The 20,870-nt window shown below is 49.5% G+C and overlaps 1 protein-coding gene across 4 annotated transcripts in view; it reads right to left on the reverse strand.

Annotated features, from left to right (window-relative positions):
* SLCO2B1 (solute carrier organic anion transporter family member 2B1) overlaps positions 1-20,870 on the reverse strand; it is a 55,277-nt gene that overhangs the window by 21,074 nt on the left and 13,333 nt on the right. For 3 of the 4 annotated variants that reach the window (XM_017885286.1, XM_017885287.1, XM_017885288.1), the window contains exons 4-7: positions 19,088-19,250; positions 15,716-15,949; positions 15,350-15,448; positions 12,583-12,773 (exon numbers count right to left, since the gene is read on the reverse strand). In XM_017885286.1, coding sequence (XP_017740775.1) covers positions 12,583-12,773; positions 15,350-15,448; positions 15,716-15,949; positions 19,088-19,250 — 687 coding nt within the window. The remainder of the gene's footprint in view (positions 1-12,582; positions 12,774-15,349; positions 15,449-15,715; positions 15,950-19,087; positions 19,251-20,870) is intronic. The other variant, XM_017885289.1, reaches the window with a different exon arrangement.

The raw sequence follows: 20,870 nt of genomic DNA on the forward strand, positions 1-20,870 counted from the left end.
GTCTCAAAAAAAAAAAAAAAAAAAAAAAAAAAAAAAAAATTTATTTTTTCAAAAAAATAGAATTTAAAAAAATCCTTGATCACAAACCCTTGTAGCAGAGCACATCTCCCCATGATCTTTTTTCATCCTATATAAACATATATTGTACCTAGGGTGGACGCGTTCCTCCTCTTACTTTTGGGAACACCCTGCTCTGCCTATGGAGTAACAATTCTTTATTCCTTTACTTTCTTAATAAACTTGCTCTCACTTTATGGACTTGCCCTGAATTCTTTCTTGCATGAGAGTCAAGAACCCTTTTTTGGGGTCTGGATCCAGACCCTTTTTGGTAACAGTTGCAGTGAGCCGAGATGGTGCGATTGCACTCCAGCCTGGGCGATAGAGTGTTTCAAAAAAAAAAAAAAAAAAAAAAAAGACTTACACCCAGTGTGGACAGTAGTTTAGAAGAGGCTGCCCTGGAAGGAAGCAAGCTCCCTGTAACTAGGAGTGTGCAGGCCAAGGCTTCCCCAAGTCCAGGGCCAGGATGCCATGGGCCATAGGGAAGGACCTGTTGGGCTGGAGAGCGCTCATTTGGACTTCCTGGTTCTGCCTCCTCTTCCCATGTTGCCTGTGAGGTTCCTACAGGACTTACACTCTGGTTGGGTCTGACACTTTCTCTTTCTTCTCCCATCTCGTTTTTTCTGAGATCATCATGAGGCAAATGCTGGATTTCCCCACATTTCAGAAGCTTCATGTCAGCCACCACCTCTGGGGGGATCCCATGTTCCATGCCTCCCCCACCTGGCTTCCTGATGTGGCTGGTTCAAGGCTGGTCTGTCCCAGCAGGAAAATTCATTCAAATATTAATTCATGTGTTTGTTCCCTTGGGCTTTTTTTCCCTTTCTTCTCTCTTCTTTCATTCCAGCAGGGAGCAGGCTCTGGGGTTCCTGTCCTCAGGGGATGTTTGTGACATGTCAGAAAGCAGTAATAGGTTGCAAAGATTTCCCTTCCTGTCTTTTGTTTCCAGAGTTTGAGTCCCTTGAGGAGATTCTGCTGGGTTTTGTGGTGGGTGTGAGCAGAGAGGGAGGCTCTGAGGATGAGGGGAAAAGAATACCATCTTCCCTAAAATAAAGCCTGGAAAAGAGGAAGGGGCAGAGACAGAGCAGTCTGTGGGTTCCATGAGCAGCAAGGAGCCACGTACCCTCTGAGACAGGGCCCACAGAAGCAATTCACCTCCAAGGGGCAGGATGCAGGGTGACCTAGGGAGGCTGGGCTCCCATGTTGCCAGCCTCACCAAGACTCTGCTCCAAGCATGGTAAAGGAACCACATGGGCCAGGATGGCAAGTGGGCATCACCATAGTGACCACAGTGGGCTGATGCTGATGTCTGCTGAGCAAGGGGCACCCTGGTGCTTGGGCACTGTGTAAGACACAGGACCTTTGCTTCACCTTGGTCAGAGAGCTCTGAGAAAGGCTGAGATTGAATTTCTTGATGATCTGGCAGGATGGGCATTCACAGTAGAAATTAAGTTGATTTTTAAATAAAATAAAGAATGTCTGTTTTATACATGCTTTAGGTCTGAGGCAAACCTTATTTGACAACTTTCTCCCCTGTGGACCCTGAGCTCTGCAAGAGCAGGATTCATGTTTATCTTGTTTTCTGTTCAAACTCTTGTGTCTAGCAAGGGCCTAGGGTGAAATAGTGGTTCAATTGAAAGAGGAGTGCAAGAGATGGTTCTAACCAGCAGTGGGTGTAGCCAATGCCAGGCTTTTTGGGGAAAAAAATGAAAGCAAGAGGAGACGCCATCATGCTCCCAGGGAGTTCTTGAACTGCTGATGGTTCCGAGACAGGCCAAGGGTCCACAGAGCACACCAGGGCTAGTGGAACTACCATTCCAGGACATGCCAGGCCACTGGTATATGGGCTGGTAGCTATGCATACATGAGCCTGCTCCATCTTCACTGGGACCTGCCAGCCATTCCTACACTCCTTTACACATGAGCAAACAAGCTCTGAAGGTAGGCAACTTGTTCAGCATCACATAACTAGAGAGTGGCAGGACTCAGATCCGAGCTCAAGCTTGCCTGAGTAGAAACTCATGCTTTGACTGGGCTCGCATCTATAATCCCAGCACTTTGGGAGGCCAAGGCAGGAGGATTGCTTGAGGCCAGGAGTTTGAGACCGGCCTGGGCAATATAGTAAGACTTCATTTCTACAAAAATGTTAAAATTAGCTGGGCATGGTGGCGTGCACCTGTGGTCCCAGCTACTCAAGAGGCTGAGGTGGAAGCATCCCTTGAGCCCAGGAGTCCGAAGCTACAGTAAGCTATGATGGCACCACTGCACTCTAGCCTAGGTGACAGAGCAACACCTTGACTCAAAAAAAACCTCATACTTTATCCACTAAGCCCCCTGAGTCAGAAAGCCCTGATAAAGGACTGGAAGAATGTTTGTGGTAAGATTTGAAGGAACCTGAAATCCTACGTTGTCTTATTTTTTTGAGTAAGGCAGCCTGTGTGGATTATTCATTTATACCTTAGAGCTGCACTGCCTCATACAGCAGCTACCTGTCACGTATGGCTCTAAGCAATTGAAATATGGCCAGTCCAAATTGAGATGTGCTGTAGGCATAAAATACACATTGCATTTTGAAGACTTAGTATGAAAAAAGGAAAATGTTTCATCATTAATTTTTTACTATTGTATGTTAAAATGAGAATATTTTAGATATAGTGGTTTAAATAAAATGTATTATTAAAATTAATTTCTTTTACTTTTGCATGTGGACAAAAAAATTAGAATTACATATGTGGTTCATGTAACATTTCTTTTGGACATGCTGCCTTAAAGAGATTCAGTGAATCCTTGCTCCTTTCTGAGTCCCGTCTAAGCTCTGGGAGAGTGGTCTGGGAGGGGCGCCACAGTGGTGAGAGGGTCCTGGATAGCTGAGAGAGAGTGCTGGAGTGAGTGCTGCCCCAGGAAACAGGAGGACAGGCTGGGGACAGACTGATCACTTCCCAACATTTTTTATCAGGAAGGGGCAGGGTAAGCAGAAGCTTCTGAGTTCCTTGCCTGGGTTCCCTGTTCTCATAAAGAGTAAAAACAACCACAATGTCGTCTGCTCCCATGTGTACATTCCTATTTGGTCTACACTGCACTTTTTTTTTTTTTTTTTTTTTGAGACAGAGCCTTGTTGTGTCTCCCAGACTGGAGTGGTGTAATCTCAGCTCATTGCAACCTCCGCCTCCCAGGTTCAAGCAATTCTCCTGTCTCAGCCTCCCGAGTAGCTGAGACTACAAGCACACACCACCACACCTGGCTAATTTTGTATTTTTAGTAGAGACGGGGTTTCACCATGTTGGCCAGGCTGGTCTTGAACCCCTGACCTCAGGTGATCTGCCCGCTTTGGCATCCCAAAGTGCTGGGATTACAGGGGTGAGCCACTGCGCCCAGCTACACTGCACTTTCATATCTATCATGTCATTTAATTCCCACAATGGTCTGTCTGGTGCAGGGATTATTATTGCACCTATTTTACAGAAGAGAAGACTGAGGCCCCAAAAGGGGAAGTGTCACCCAGGCAGTTATTGGCAGAGCTCTCAAACCAAACCCAGGTTCTCTAGTCTCCCTGTCTTAGTCCTGTCTCCTGCTGTGAAAGAGCGTGAGGTTTGGAACAGGAGAGGAGTGACAGACCTTCAGGGCCTGGGTGGTCAGGGGCAGCATCCAGGGAGAAGTGAGTTTTGGGGTTTGGGTAGATAGAAAGGGAGAGCAGATTTGAAGCAGAGGCACGGTGGTGGAAGGAGCCTGTCTTGTGCAGGATGCAGTGGGGACACCAACCTGATTACAGCAGTGCTTGACTGGGGCAGGAGCTGGGGCCAAAAGACCCGCCAGAGCCAGACATGGGTGCTTTGGAAGGCCAGGCTGAGATTTTGGCTATATTCTGTGGCTACTGGGAGCCCTAACTGTCCTTAGCTCCTGACCCTGTGTTCTCCACAGATTTCTGCTGCTTGCCCCCCATCTGTTTTGAGGACAGCTGAGTAATAATGGGCTGCAGAAACAGGAAACGCGCCTCTGCTCAGTGCAGGGACTGCAGTGTGACCCATCTGGGCTGTGTTTGCCTGGGTCAGCAGCCCTGGATGGAGAAGGCTGCTGGAACTTCCCTTCTGGGGGCTCTTTGCTGATTGCTGCAAGCCTGCTGGACACCATGTGCTGTGTGTGGCTCAGCCCATGGAAGGCCTTCCTGTCTGCTGGGCCCCTAGGGATCCAGGCACTATCCGTGGTGACAGCTGAGTTCCTGTTAAAAGAAGGCTTTGTCCAGGGGCTAGGTTCCCTGACCCGCAGAGCCAATGTGGACTCTGGGGTGATATGGAACCCTCTGCCAGCCTCGGGTTCCTTCACATATCATCAAGGGAAGCAGCCACGGGGATGGGAGATCTGCTTAACTTCCTCACATCCCATGAAAGAGAGTGTTTTCTCAGTAAGAGCTGAGTTTCCATGAAGAATGAAACACGTTCCCAGCTTTCTTTTTTCTTTTCTTTTTTCTTTTTTTTTGAGGCAGAGTCTTGCTCTGTCACTCAGGCTGGAGTGGTGCAATGACACGATCTCGGCCAACTGCAACCTCCGCCTCCCAGGTTCAAGCGATTCTCCTGCCTCAGCCTCCCAAGTAGTTGGGATTTCAGGCGCCCGCCACCACGCCTGGCTAATTTTTTGCATTTTTAGTAGAGACGGGGTTTCGCCATGTTGGCCAGGCAGGTCTCGAACTTCTAACCTTAGGTTAGAAATCAGTATATTAAAGAGACAGAGAGCTGAATTTATTATACATTTAAAAATAACAAAGACACTTTGGGAGGCTGAAGCAGGTGGATCATCTGAGGTCAGGAGTTCAAGGCCAGCCTGGCCAACATGGCGAAACCCCAACTCTACTAAAAATGCAAACCTTAGCCAGGCATGGTGGTGCATGCCTGTATTCTAGCTACTTGTAAGTCTGAGACAGAAGAATCACTTGAGCCCGAGAGACAGAGGTTGCAGTGAGCCAAGACTGCGCCACTGAACTCCAGCCTGAGTGACAAAGCGAGACTCCATTTCAAAATAAATAAATAAATAAATAAATAAATAAATAAATAAATAAAACTAAGAGAGGGACCAGGGCTAGGTGTGGTGGCTCACGCCTGTAACTCCATCTCTTTGGGAGGCCAAGGCAGGCAGACCACTTGAGGCCAGGAGTTCAAGACCAGCATGGCCAATATGGAGCCTGTAGCCTATAATCCCAGCTACTTGGGAGGATGAGGCAGGAGAATTGCTTGAACCCGGGAGGTGGAGGTTGCAGTGGGCCGAGATTGCACCACTGCACTTCAGCCTGGGTCACAGAGTGAGACTAGGTTTCAGAAAAACAAAACAAACCAAACGAAACCAACAACTAAGAGAGTATAATTGGAACATTTGTAACACAAAGAAATAATACATTCTATTGATTGGTTATACATTGAAAAATCAATTTAAAAAATAAGAAATGATAAATTCTTTCTTGTTTCCTGAGGTATTGGATACCCCATTTACCCTGATATAATTATTGCACATTGTACGCCAATTCAAAATATCTCACGTAGGCTGGGCACAGTGGCTCATGCCTATACTCCCAGAACTTTGGGAGGCTGACGGGGGTGGATCACTTGAGGTCAGGAGTTGGGGACCAGCCTGGCCAACATGGTAAAACCCCATCTCTACTAAAAATACAAAAATTAACTGGGTATGATGGCGGGTACTTGTAATTCCAGCTACTCAGAAGGCTGAGGCAAGAGAATCACTTGAACCCTGGAGGCAGAGGTTGCAGTGAGCCGAGATTGTACCACTGCACTCCAGCCTGGGTGACAGAGAGAGAGAGACTCTGTCTCAAAAAACAAACAAACAAAAAAACCCAACCAACCAACCAAACAAAAAAACAACTCATGTACCTGATAAACATATACACCTACTATGCACACATAAAAATTTGAAAACATTTTTAAAAAGAAAATGAAAAAATGCAAATTTTCAAATAAAAGAATATATTTAAATCAAAGAAAGGAGAGAGAACTGCACTCCCACGCTTATTGCAGCACCATTCACAGTAGCCAAGATATAGATTCAACCAAAGACTCCATCAATGGATGAGTGGATAAAGAAAATGTAGTATGTATACCCAATGGAATACTATTTGGCTTTAAAAAAGAAGGAAATCCTGTCATTGTGAAAACATGGATGAACCTAAGGGCATCATGTTAAGTGAAATAAGCCAGGCACAGAAAAACAAATACTGCGTGATCTCACTTAGGTGTGGAATATAAAAAAGTCAAACTCATAGAAGCAAAAAGCAGAAGGGTAGTTACCAGAGCAAGTTGTTAGTCAAAAGATACAAAATTTCAGTTAGACAGGAGAAATAAGTTCAGACCATCTATTGTACATCATGATGAGTCCAGTTAATAACAATATATTGCATACTGGAAAATTGCTAAGAAAGTAGGTTTTAAGTGTTCTCACCACACACACACAAAGATAAGGAAGTGAGGTAAGGCATGTGTTAAACAGCTTGATTTATCCACTCCCCAATGCATACATAGATCAAAACATCATGTTCCACCATAAATACATACAATTTTTACTTGTCGGTTGAAAAACTAAATTTAAAAAATAAAAAAGTTCAAAACCATGTAAAAGGAAAAGCATATAAGGTTAGAAAAAAGGCACTTTTCTATTAGTTTTCCCCTTCAGAGCTGGCCTGCTCTGAGAAAGATGCCAAGAACAAGCACTCCTGTTTACTGTGCCTGCGCTTTGGCACTGAACTGCCCACCTCACTGCTTTGCCTCACTTCATTCTTACAAAGACGCTGAGATGCAGATGTTACGGTTATACCCATTTTACAGATTTCAGAATTAGTAAGTAGCAGAGCCTGGCTGGTATGGTGCGGCCACCATATTGCATGGTAGATCCATCTGACAGTACTAGCTTCTTAAGCATATCCTGAGAATGATCCTATGGCCTAAACAGAACGTGCGTTTGGAGTTCTTTTTTTTTTTTGAGATGGAATCTTGCTCTGTTGTCTAGGCTGAAGTGCAGTGGCGCAATCTCGGCTCACTGCAACCAATGCCTCCCAGGTTCTAGCGATTCTCCTGCCTCAGCCTTCCAAGTAGCTGGGGCTACAGGTGCACACCACTACACCCAGCTAATTTTTATATTTTTAGTAGAGACAGGTTTCACTATTTGGCCAGGCAGGTCTCAAACTCCTGACCTCAAGTGATGTGCCCACCTCAGCCTCCTAAAGTTCTGAGATTACAGGTGTGAGCCACCACACTCAGCCTCATTTGGAGTTCTGAGCTAAGGAATCTGGGAGTGGCCAACCCAGAGATTCGTTTCTTATTTATGAAGGACATCTGAACCCCCAGCTCATTTCATGAAACACAGGCTGTATGAAAGATCAAGGCCCTTTGTTTTGGGTTAAGTGAAGGTTGCCAGGTGGAGGGTGCCATAGGATTTGCATGGTTTTTAGAAATGGCAGTGGTTCTCTGTCCAGCCCACCACCAATGGACCACCCTGTATGTAAGTTCCCTCAATAAACCCTATGTCTTGTTTGCTGTCTCCGAGTCTTCTCTTCAGCTCCTTGAGCATGGTGCCACCCCTATTGAAGTCAACAGGCCTCCAGCATGACATGTGTCTAACCCCTGCCATGTCTAGCCCTGTCCCTGCCACTGCAGGATGCCTTAGACATCACGGAAGCTCACATGGTGCCTCTTGGGCCTAATCAGCGACCTTTCATCTCTTCTTTAGCTTCAGTCTCCTCCTCTGACAAATGGCAGTATTGGACTAGCTCAGCTGGTTTTTAGGAACAGAACCCTTTTCCCAATTGAAATCTCATTCTTTAGATTTAGTCTTTAGACAGGTATGAAAACACACACTTCAGTCCGAGCAGTTCTATATTCTGTGTGTGTGTGTAGAGGGGTGGAAGGCCCTTAGCCCTGCTCGGTGATACCCCTCCTCCTCCTCCCTATGGTGGTACCCTTGGGGTTCTGTGGGGTTCAATTCAGAAAACCACTCAAGCAGATCGCCCCAACAGGGCCTCAAGCCGTGATGTTAAAGGAAGCTCTATGTGCAGACCTGGTGGTCTGGGGAAGCCTTTCCTCAGCTCTTTGGTGCCAGGAGCTGGCTTTGTACAGACCGGTGCAAGGGCCTGTGGTGCTGTCCAACCTCTGGACATGTCTTTAACCCTCTATGGGCCAATCCGTCCATCAGTGAGATGCAGCGGGGTCTAGAGGTAGTGCCTGCAAAGAGGAGGCACTGGGGGCTAGGAGGACTGCAGCACCTCAGAACTCACAGATGCTGCCGTGGAGACACAAAGTCCCAGGGAAATGGGAGCCTCCTGGCTGGGTAAATCCTGATAGACCAGCCCTAAGTCCTGGGTTTTAAGGACCATTGCCACCTCACACTCCTGTCCTCCATCTCTGACCATTCTCCCAAAGAAGTACATCGAAGTTGATGACTGGAAGACAGTGGACATCACAGGCTTACAGACTCTTAGCCAAAATTGCAGCCATTTAGAAATGTGGATTTGGGGAGTCACAGACCATTCGAGGCACAGACTTTTAGAATAATGTAAGTACTTGAGAAGCTCTATTAGGAACACAGACTTTAAAACCATATAATTTTAGAATCCCAAACTCTCAGACATATTCCAGAAATAACAGACACATAGATTCCTGGTCTCTGTGGTCAGAGTCCAGTGGTACTCAGAGGCTGGAGAGGGACAGGGGTCCTCATGGAACCCTGGCTTGCCTGCCAGGAAGTAGCTCTATGGGCCCCTCTGAGCCCCTGACCCAGTCCCAAGCACAGGTTCTCAGAAGGACCAGAGGGCATGGTGGGCACAGGAGAGTTGCTGGCTGAATGGGAGCACCACCACCACCACCACAGGGACAGATGGGGAAGAAGAATCTGTCAGGAAGCCCTCAAGAGACCATCTTTACCCCCACAGACCCTGCAGAGCCATCTACAAGGAGTCCTTGGGCCTAGCAGGACCTTGGGGACTGGCTGATTATAGGCAGGAAGACTGAGGCCTAGAGGGAGGGGAGGCCTGTCCTGGGTCACTCCTATGAGGATCTCTCGGTAGCACCTGAGCTCCGAGGCCACAGATACAGGGACAGAGCCAAAGGCAAGAAAGTGGGGCTCCTGTCCCCTCCCATCCCCTGCATGGCCTCCCCCAATCCCATCTCCTACTCATCTACTCTACTCTTCGTGGGGACTGCTAATGCCCCCTGCCCCCCAGGCAGAGAATCCCATAATCATGGCCATGGGAGAAACCTGAGCTGTCATTCATCATTCCCCATCTCTCTGCATCTGGCCTTCCTTCACCTTCTCAGACCTCCTTGGGGCAGAGGCTGTGGAATGTACCCCTCTTTTCCCCTGTAAAAATGCTCACATATTGCTCCAGAGACAGTGAGTCATTTAGAGATGGCCTTGAACTTGTCAGGGGCGACAGACTTTGTCTGATCTGCTATCCATTCGATAGATAGAGACACTGAGGCCAGAAACCTTCTCTGGGCCACATAATTCTTGTATTACATACTGCCATCTCCTGGATATCTTTAAAAACAGCATTTACTTTGAAGAGGGTATTTAGGGGACCCTGGAATCCTGAGCCTGGGAGGGAACGCCTGGTGAGATTTCAGAGTTAGCTCTGCCCTTCACTTTCTCCTCTTGCCCATTCTCTCACCCTGCAGAAGATACACATCCCATGTCTGGAGGTCTGGACTTTCTGGAAGCCAGTTCAGCCTCATTGGGCCTTTGCTCCTGGTTTATTCAACTCCCCATTGGTGGCCCTCCTGAGCCAGGCCAACCAGCTTTACGGCAAGCAGACCCGGCCAAGGCAACCTCAGGGAGGTGGAGGAACAATTCCTCCCACATCAATATTTATTGCCTGAGAGCTGCTGGAAGCAGATCATCATGTTCTTAGCCCTTGTTTCTTTTTAAAGAACCTCTCACCCCCTTCCCTCCCCACTCCCCATCCCCAGTGTGCTGACAGAATGAATCTAGACAGCCAGACAGGTTCACAGCTGGGGAGCCAGAGTTTCAAAGCATCATAGAGACACAGCTCTTAAAATTTAAGTCTCTGAATCATAGCAGCTCCAACTCAAGGAATCGTGCATTCTCGGAATCCGAGGCACACAGGATATTGCTCCAGGAACCTAACCTCAGCATCTTACACAGCAGCACAGAATGCGGAAGTGGCTTGCTGCTCAAGGTCATATGGCTGGCATGTGACAGAGCCCAGTGCAGTCTCCCACCCCTAAACTTTGCTTCTGCCACCTATCCCACCCATGGCTCAACTGGCATTCTTCTCTGTTAAAATTTAGGACTCAATTTGGAGATCATCCGTAACCAGCAATGTAGGCTCTCTCTCTTTCCTTTATGAACATCACCTCACCTCTAAGTTCTAGGAATTTCATCGTATCCAAACTTTGGCCTGAGCTAGGCAGAATCAGAAAGGCCCATCTGTGGTTTCAAACTGTCTTCTTCCCCTGAAATTGCTCACTCCCTGGCAGCTGCTTCCCCCTGCCTCTGAGACAGCTGCACCCAATCCCAGCATCAGCCCAACTCATCACTGTCTTGGGGACATCCCACAACAGGGCAGCTATGTGTAGTCCCCAACCTGGGTAGCTCCCAGATGCACCTCTATCCCCTCACTGCCGATGCATGGCTTCCACCTGGCCTGGACCACCATCAGAGCTGTCTGATTTCTCTCCCTGCCCCCACCCTCTCCAAACATATTCAAATACATCAACCTGCCACAGAAATGCTCTTGCAGCAAAAACATTCAACAGGATTTTATAAATTGTCCCTTTGAAATTAGAATTACTTAGCAACAAGTAAGTTACTTAATTTGTGATTGTCTGTGATTTCTCAACAGCCACCTCCCATACTTGGCAAAGAGGAAATCTAATGCACAAATTTTCAGAATGTAATGAAATTTGTGTAAGTATTTAAAAAAATTAATGAACTTGACATTACTGGCATGTAATTAAACTTTTAGGCCTGGCACGGTGGTTCACACCTGTAATCTCAGCACTTTGGGAGGCCGAGGTGGGCAGATCACCTGAGGTTAGGGGTTCGAGATCAGCCTGGCCAACATGGTGAAATGCCATCTCTACTAAAAATACAAAATTAGTCAGGCGTGGTGGCGCACGCCTGTAATCCCAGCTATTTGGGAGGCTGAGGTGGGAGAATCACTTGACCCTGGGAGTTGGAGGTTGTGGTGAGCCAAGATCTAGCCTGGCCAATAGGGTAAGACTCCGTCTCAAAAAATAGAAATAAATAAATAAATAAACTTTAAAAATTGTTTCTATTTTGTCATTTTCTTTTTAATTTGAAGCCAATTTTGTTGTTTTCAGGCCTCGTGTTTTTGTGGGTACCTGGAAAACTTGGAAGTCCCTGGCCCAGAATACTCTGTTCTGCCTAGTGGCTCATGTGATCCTGTCCTCTCCTACCAGCTTTGTGACCCTGGGCAAATCCCTCCACTGGGCTGGGCCTCTGTGTCCTTTTCTGAGGAGAGACCCACCTGCCGCAAGAGTGGAGAAGGGGGATTCTAGACACCCTGGAGCATCACACCGGTCGTGACTTGTCCGTGAGTCTGTGTCCTCCCTAGACTGTGCCCGCTGGAAGGGTCGAGGCTATGGACTGACCTTCAGGTACAGCCTGGGCCCTGCACTCCGTGCATGTTTGTCCCCTTCACTGTCCCCGAAAGGGCCAGGTTTATTTCTATAGCCAAATCTTTCACGCAGGATGTTTCTGTGCCTGGAATCTCCGTTCCTCTCTCCTTTCTGTGCTTCCACACATCCTTCAAAGTCCAGCTGAAATCCCTCCTCTTCAGGGAAGTCTTCCCAGACTGTCCTACCCACTCTCCCAATTTTTAACATTCCTATGGCATGTTCAGAATTTACAAAAACTTTAAGTTATGAGCACAGAGGCCATACTGTAGTGGTTAGCATGGGGGCATGGGCTCAGAGAGGTGCGGGTTCTCATCCCAGCACTGCCCTTGCTTGCTGGCTTTGTGATCTTGGGTAAGTCACTTTCCAACATTGGCTCTGGGTCTCCTCAGCTGTCGAGAGGGCAGGTGATATTCACTGTGCAAGGCTGTCAGAAAGATGTGGTGGAGCCCAGGCAGAAAGCATAGTGCCCAGTGGGGATGCAGTGTAATTTTTTTTTTTTTTTTTTTTTTTTTTTTGAGACAGAGTCTTGCTCTGTCACCCAGAATGGAGTGCAGTGGCGTGATCTCGGCTCACTGCAACCTCCACCTCCCGGGTTCAAGCGATTCTCCTGCCTCAGCCTCCCGAGTAGCTGGGACTACAGGTGCCCGCCACCGCAGCCGGCTAATTTTTTGTATTTTTAGTAGAGATGGGGTTTCACCATGTTAGCCAGGATGGTCTTGATCTCCTGTTCTTGTGATCTACCTGCCTCGGCCTCCCGAGGTACTGGGATTACAGGCGTGAGCCACTGCGCCCAGCCAAAGTGTAATGTTACAAAGGAGAACAAGTGGGTGGGGCTGGAGCCTGGACCCAGACAGGTAACACGGAGGGAGCTTACCTTCCTGGCAGGTGAGTCTGTGACTGCTAAGACCTTTCGCCGAAACTGAAGCTCATGTTTTTCCTTGGGCATTTCCTTGGGGAAGAAGAAGTAGGGGATGGCAGCCAGGGCCACTGAGCCAGCAGCAATAAGGAAACCCAGCCACCAGGCACCCACCCATCGGGGGTCCTTTATGGTCAGGCTGATACCACCTGGAAGAGAACAGCATGGTGACGTTAGCGTCAGGATGATAGGCTGTCACTTCTAAGCCACCATCCTGGGACTGGCCTCTGAGACAAGAGGTGGCCCAGGCTGGGAGTCAGGAGACCTGAATTCCAGTCTGCTCTGCCAGGTGTGTCCTGTGTGACCCTGGGCAAGTCCTTGGCCCTTTCCGAGTCTTGGCTTCTTCAACTACTGAGGCAAGTAGTGCAGTGGTCAAGGCCATGGACTCCGGAGGTGAACTGCTGGGTCTGAATGCCATTACTAACTCATAACCTTGGGCAAGCTACGTAACCTCTTTGTGCCTCAGTTTTTGTCCTTTGTGAAATATAGATATTAGTAGCTTCCAAATCATAGAATTGTTGTGAAAATTAAAGAAATTAATAGATGTGAAGCACTTAGAAGAGTGTGTGCCATAGAGGTACCTGCCCATCCTCCTCTTCCTCCTTCTCATTACTATTGTGATTATTATTCTCAAATGAATGGTTAGGATTACTGTTGTGTTTCTCAGACCTGTGTTATCCCCAGGGATATTTGTCAAAAATTGCCTTACCGAGGACCCACTTAGAATGACCACAGAGTGGGGTGGGAAGGTGATCAAGGAACCCATACCTTTAACAAGTTCCCCAGATGATTTTGATCCCTACCTAGGTTTAATTAGAACTAGATTATCCCAGATGTGCCTCCTGGCTGGAACACACAAAGCTCCTGTCATACTTCTTAATCCCAAGGCTGAGTTGCGTACATTCTCCTTCAATTTCCACAGCATCCGAAAATGCTTCATAAAAATACAAATGGGTGCAGTGACTCAGGCCTGTAATCCCAGCACTTTGGGAGGCTGAGGTGGAAGGATCATTAGAGGCCAGGAGTTCGAGACCACCCTGAGCAACATAGTGAGGCCCTGTCTCTACAAATAAATTAAAAAGTTAGCCAGATGTGATGGTGCACACCTGTAGTCTCAGCTACTCGAGAGCCTGAGGTGGGAAGATTGCTTGGTCCCAGGCATCCAAGGCTAGGATTGTGCCACTGCATGAGGGGCGGAGTGAGACCCTGTCTCAAAAATAAGAAAAACCAAATGCTCCTTGATATAACAACCCCACATGCAGAGCTGGTTCCCCTCGTGCTTGATCCTAAGTTCCTCCCAGGCAGGGACCAGAGGACTCAGTTGGCACTTAGCAAATGTACCTGTAACGCTGGGGATGGGTTTGGCTTTTGCACTGATTAGACTTGATTCTCTCCTTACTTTTTAATCTCCCCTGCCTCCATGTCAGGCTAGTGAGAACATGTACCTCTCCAACCCTCTGCTTCTCTCATATCAGTCTGTGCCTGCAGCTGGCATGATCTGCCTACCCTGTGAAATCCCCCATGGAGAAGGGAGTTTTGAGGTGGCAGGTTGGTCCACAGAAATGTCACATCTGCCTGTGGAGATGCCCCGTCTGCCTGGACAATGTCAACAGTCAGAAAACATACCCCCTTGCATGGAGCTGAGGTGTGTCGGGGAAATCTAGGGAACCCCTGACTCCCAGGACTTTTCCTTCAGGGGAGGGAGAGGTTGCAGCCAGAGCCCACACTCTGGACCCAGCCTTCCAGAAGGAAAGCGGGCAGGGCAGGGCTGTCCCTCGTGGCTGCTGCTCAGAGCTGTGCAGACCTGTCCTGGCTGCAGGCACTTGTGGGCAAAAGCTGGGGAACAAGAAGCAGTGTCTGCATGTTCATTCAGACACACACACATTACCTGAGGCTCCTAGGACCTGGCGGAAAGTCTGCAGGTGAGAATGGCAGGAGGCAGGAGGCACATCTGGAGCTGCTTGGTTTGATGAGTTAGGAGCTGGGATGCCACAGTGACACGCTCTAACAGGAGTACCCTACTGCTCTCCAAGGACTCCAGAGCCCCGGAACCCCCAACACCCCTCCCTCCTGGCCAGCTTCTGACCAAGCGTCAGTCCTACTCCTTGGCCCACTCTGACCACTGCCTGAACCAGAGACTACTGTTTCCCAAATGGTGCCCCTGGCAGTTTCCTAGGCTCTGAGCTGGTCAGAACTAGAAGGATTCTTAGAGGTCACAGTAAATGCCCCATCTGAGAGAGGCCCAGGGTAATACTTTGAGTCACCAAGTTCTGCTCCAAAAGTTCTCTCCAGTGTGCACTGTCCTTTCTGTTTAACTCAAGTCTTGTTTCCCCCTAAAGACGGAGGCTCCCTATAGGTCAAAAGAGTATGGTCTTTCACCTGCCTCACAGCATGTGTGAGCAGGGGGCTGAGGGCCTGGGGAAGGTGGGGTATGGAACAAGGCGAAGACTCCTAGTAATAGTAGTGACAGCAACCACGGTTCCTCATCTGATGGCACTTTACAGTTTACCTCCACCATCTCACTGGACTCCAATCGCAGCTTTAGGAGACAGACATGACAGAGTTTTTCTCACAGATGAGAAAACTGAGGTTCGAGAGGCTAAGAGGCTTGCCCAAGGTCAGTGGTGCTGTTAGGATTTGAACCGAGGTTCCCTGGCTCAGTGTCTCCTATGAGAGTGGCAGTCAGTTAGCTAGGGTCTAGCAAACGTGTGCTCCTGAGGCTCACCTTCTGGCATCTGGTTAATGTCCACATAAAGGCGCAGCATGAGGCTGCCCAGCCCAAAGGCCAGGCCTGGCCCCATCATGGTCACTGCAAACAGGATCCCTACAACACAAAGCCTGGGTTAGGATCTTCTGGCCCTGGCTTCCCTCCGCAGACCAGTGCCTGCCCAGTCTGTGATGGGCAAGAACACTCTGTCTCCCCTGGTCAGGGATGGGGAAGTCTCCAGGGCTTCCCTGGACCTTTCCTGGCCAGATGGGGCAGGGGGCAGGGACTCCACCTCCAGCCCCAACCCTGGGTCTCTCTTCCTCTCTTCCTCCTAGCTGAGCCTCGCCTGACCATCAGAGGCCAAGGGATGAGATCGGTCCTCACCGAGGTAGAGGGGCGAGTTGCTGTTGTGGGCAAAGTCATCGATGTAGGAGATGCCAAAGGGCTGAATGGGCACCCCACCCACGCCCAGTAGAGTCTGTGCCACGAACATGATCCCCACCACACTCAGATGCCGGGTTTCTGTGTAGCTCGAGCAGTTGCCGTTGGAGTGGGTCCGGGCTGGGGCTGAGGTTGTGGGCAGGCACAGGGAAGCCTTGAAGTCCTGTGGCATATCCTCTGAGAGACGACAATGAAAAAATATTACAACAATAGCTAAGACTTAAATAGCACTTACCCCGGGGGAAGGTACTCTTCTAAGTGCTGTGTATAAAAATAATTCGAGCCCCACAGCAAACCTTGAGGGGGAGTGCCCTCATTACGCCTGTTTCACAGGTGAGGAAACTGATGCTTAGACAGCACCTAGTAAGGGGACAGGGCCAGGATTAGAACCCAGGGGGTCTGGCTTTAGGGTCCATGCTCTTAAACTGCCCTACACCACCTTTCTGAGCAGAGGCATTTGCAAGTGCCACAGCAACGGCGGCCCCTGCGTGGGGCGGGGCGGTCAAAGGGGGTGCAGTTTGAACTGGGTCCAGAAGAATAAACACAATTTTCCAGAAAAAGAGGGAGGGGAGGGGTGTTCTAGGGAGAGGTCACAGTACAGGTAAAACCCAGGGACTTGAAAGGGCACCGTGCCAGGAGAATGAGAAGTTCAGAATGGCTAGATCACAAAGTGTGAGGGCAAGGCCAGGGTTGAAGTCACGGTGAAGCAGGGTGGGGCAGCTGGGGCTGGATTGTGGAGGGCCCTGGGGCCCTTGGCGTTCACTTTGGGGGAGGGTTCAGTGTCAGCTTGGGACACAGATGCAGTGTACAGAAAAGAATTTCTTAATTTAGTACCTGACATTTGGTGAGCAAACTTGAGGAGACCCTCACCCTATTATTATCCCAAATGTGGCTGTAGAAGCAGCCTTCTCTCTGCGGCCCTCCATTTACGGAGCTGAGACTCTGAGCTGTGTCAACTCAGCCAGGAGAGCCACTTCCTTGGGCTGCAAAGAGCCATGTGAACCAAGGTCAAGAACCTGAAAGAAGCCTTCCATGGAGGCTGCCTGGGACTTGCTGTGTGACTTGACAGAGGCCCTTACCCGCTCTGGGCCTTGGTTTCTTCATCTTTCACATGAAAGAAAGAACAAAGTTTGCCCAGGTGCTGTGGCTCATGCCTGTAATCCCAGCACTTTGGGAGGCCGAGCGGGGGGGATCACTTGAGGTCAGGAGTTTGAGACCAGGCTGGCCAACATGAAGAAACCCCATCACTACTAAAATATAAAAATTAGCCAGGTGTGGTGCCACATGCCTGTAATCCCAGCTACTCAGGAGGCTGAGGCAGGAGAATTGTTTGAACCTGGGAGTGGAGGTTGCAGTGAGCCAAGTTTGCACTACCGCACTCCATCCTGGGCGACAGAGTGAGATTCCATCTCAAAAAAAAAAAAAAAGAAAAAAAGAAGAAATTTCTCCAGATAAGGAATTCAGAAGTGGAAGAAATCAGCAGTTCAGAGCAGCAGCTAAGGTAGCGCTACCTGGGTGTGTCCTTGGGGCAGTTCCTCCCCTCTCTGAGCCTTGATTTCCTCACTTGTGAGGAAATAATGATAATCCCTGCCTTCTGGGGTCGTGAACGTTAAGAGTGGTGGGTAGTGAGCGTGCCCAGGGATGGGGCCTACTAGACGTTAGATGTGACAATTATTAGAGAGGTTATGTCTGCCTTCCCCATCCCTGTGTCCCCAGTGCCCTGTAGAGGGCCTGGAACACAACTTCATCAGTATTGGATGAAGAATGAGTGAATGGAATAACCTGGAGTGTCAGAACAGGAGGGGCGTTTGGAGATCCCTGAGTCTCTCCCATTCTTTGGGTTGATGTAAAGATGGAGGCTCAGACAGGAAAAGGGATTTGCTTGAGGATTCAGGGGCACCTATTGCAGACGGAGGTTGTATGGTAGTGAGGATGAAGAACATGTGTGTCCTTGCACAGAAAAACCTCTGTAAAGTGAAAATTCTGTACAAAGAAATGTGAGGAAGTATTGTTTTTTGGTATTCCAAGCAGTTCTCTTGACAAGTTTCCATGCAGGCCTAGAGAACCACTCCGCATTCTTCACGCACGTGCTGGGCTTTCCCATTTCCCTGCCTCTGCACCCATGCCCTCCCCTCCACCTGCAACTGCCACCTTCTCTCTAAGCTGCAGCTCAAGTGCCACCTCCTCTAACCCCTCCAGCTCCCTCCAGTTGCCAGGGTCCTTCCCTTATTCAGGACTCTAATGGCCTCCTCTGGTCACCTGCCAAGGTGCTTGGCTCTATACCTTGTGGCAGAGTTGCCCGTGCTCATGCCAACCCTGCACCCCACTGGGTCATGTCTGCTTCATCTTCTGTCCCCTATCCCTGTCCTCTGGTCTGGTGCAGAGTGGGACTTCAGAGGTGTGAGCTGGTGGGAGGGTGAGGGAGGAAGGCTGTTCTCTGACAGTCTTCCTCCCCTAGGAAGGCTTCCTCCATGGCAGGCTGGAGTGTGGGCTCCCCCCGGCCCCGTGCTTCCCTCATCACACAACTGTTTTTTGTTTTTTCTGTCTCCTCTCCCAGGCTGGGAGTTCCCTAGAGTAAAAAGAACTGATTCCCCTGAGAGGCTCAGGCACGAAGTAGGCAGCATTAAGAGTTTGTTGGGTGTTCCACTGGATGGATGAATAGATAAATAGAGGGATGAGTAGGTGGATGGATCGATGGGTGGATAGATATGGATGAATGGATAGATGGACAGATGAGTGAGTGGGTGGGTGGGTGAGTGGGTAGGAGAGGGAAGGAATAAAGTGAGGGCTCAGGTTGTTAGGGTCATTCTCTAAGAGACAGGCATCCCTTTGTCAAGTAGGGCCTCAACAAAATCCCACTGGGCTGAACATGGCTTCACCATTCCTGTCCAGAATTCTTTCATTTTTAAAATTTGTTCATTCACTCATTCATTCTTTCTTTTCCCAATGTCTTTTATGAGGATTAAATGCATGACTACACATTAAGTGCTTAGAGCAGTGTCTGGTGCATAGTGAGTAGTGTATGACACTATTATTACTACACAGGCAATTCCTGAGGGTCTACTGCATGCCAGGCCCTCAAAGTAGGCTGCGCTGTAAATTCACCCCCACTTAAAAAAACCCACAGTGACATACAAGCAGGCCCTCACCCCTCTGCACTGGGGCTGGGGCCTGGGGAGCTGGGTGGGGTGGGGGACTAGCAGCTGTCCTGGGGTGCTGGGGCGTATCCTGCCCGATGAAGGCCTGTGGGTGGGCCCCAGCGCAAAGCAATACAGAAGCTCATGTCCCATTCCTGCCCAGCCCTGCTGCTCTTACCGGGGCTGGTGTTGTCGTAGCGGTATGGCTCTGAGATGAAGTGCGGGAGAGTCATGAGCAGGCCCGCCAGGGCCACAAGGATAGCCCCATAGCCAATCATTCGTGGTCGGTGCACCCGGCTGCCAAAATAGCTCACAAACACAATCAAGGCTGTGTTCCCCACCTGCAAAGGGACCAGGTGACCCATTAAGGTGGAACAGTGCCCAGGGCTGGGGGCCTGCACCATCCTTGTCTCTATCTCCAACTTCAGTATGCCCATCTGAATAACGGACTGAATAAAAATCATCTGGGTCCCTCTCCTGGGTCCCCTCAGAAGGGCCACACTGCCCCCTTAGAGGAGAGAAATGAGGGCAGAGCGGAGAAATCTAGGAGTTCAATTCCATTTTTGAACACAGATTGGACTCCACGTTAGAACATGGGGAGGATGGGCCATCAAATGAAGGGATTTTGAGTTTCAGGAATGTCATAAACAAAGTCTAAAGCCAGGTCAAGGCTTGGAGTTTTTTTTTTTTTTAGACAGAGTTTTGCTCTTATTGCCCTGGCTGGAGGGCAATGGTACAACCTCGGCTCACTGCAACCTCCTCCTCCCGGGTTTGAGCAATTATCCTGCCTCAGCCACCCAAATAACTGAGATTACAGGCATGTGCCACCATGCTTGGCTAATTTTTGCATTTTTAGTAGGGACGGGGTTTCACAATGTTGGCCAGGCAGATCTCGATCTCCTGACCTCAAGTGATTCACCCACCTCAGCCTCCCAAAGTGCTGGGATTACAGGTGTGAGCCACCGTGCCTGGCCTAAGGCTTGACATTTTGAGCCTTAGGATCACAATCCTAGGATGTGAGTTCAGGAGGGGACGTCAGAGCTTGCAGGGCAGGGACAGTCTCTGCACCATGAGCAGGGAGCGCATTAGCTCTGCTGCTTATTGGTTGGTGACGGTGGGTGAGTCCCAGACCCTCCTCGCTGGGGGAGTGGGGCAGTGTCAGTGGGGGAGCCAGGGAACGGCTGACCCTGGAAAGGACAGCTATACTCCATAGTGGCCGTATCCATAGATAGGGCCCTGAGGCCCAGAGACAGGGGAGTGACTTGCCCAAGCTCCCAGAGCAGGGTAAGGACTTTCCCCTCCCACCTCTGACGCAGGTGCTGAAGAAGATCCGGGGACACTGCAGCTGGATGGCCTTGAGTTGTGAGGAATATGACACAGTGAGGAATATGACACATTACCCAGGGGGAGAATTTCATGGGAATCTGCACGGGGGACGGGGAGAAAGACAACTTTCTTCAGGGTAAAAACATCTGGGAGGGGAAGGACTGAAGGACTGGGACACAGCTGGACTCTGATCTCCAAATCCACCCAAAGCAGCTCATCTGCTCCTCCCTGCTTGGCTGCGGGCCCACAGGCCTGTGAATCCCCAGGCAGTTCTAAGGACAGACACCCTGCGCCATGGTATCCCTCCCCCAACCACCCTAAGGCCCTGAGGTTCTGCTCTTGATGCAGTTTAAGCCTCTCTCACTACCGTTGAAGTGGCTTTCTTTGATTCTTTCCTGGGACAGGCAATAATTGGGTGCCTGAAAAGGTAAAGGATGCAAAAGGGGACTGGATGGATATGGGGACCCTGGCTAGCTCTGAAATATCCCTGGACCTGACACAGTAGAGGTTCCCAAGGGGAGACAATTAAGTCCAGGTCCTAGAAGACAGCTGCAAACGCTCTGAGGTTTCAGGCAGGTGCTGGGACAGGGGTTGCCTGAGGGCACTGGGAGGGGAAGGCCTTAAGGTGGGGTAGT

This window comes from Rhinopithecus bieti, unplaced genomic scaffold (genome assembly GCF_001698545.2).
Source record: "Rhinopithecus bieti isolate Rb0 unplaced genomic scaffold, ASM169854v2 scaffold_14549, whole genome shotgun sequence".
Classification (NCBI taxonomy): Eukaryota; Metazoa; Chordata; class Mammalia; order Primates; family Cercopithecidae; genus Rhinopithecus; species Rhinopithecus bieti.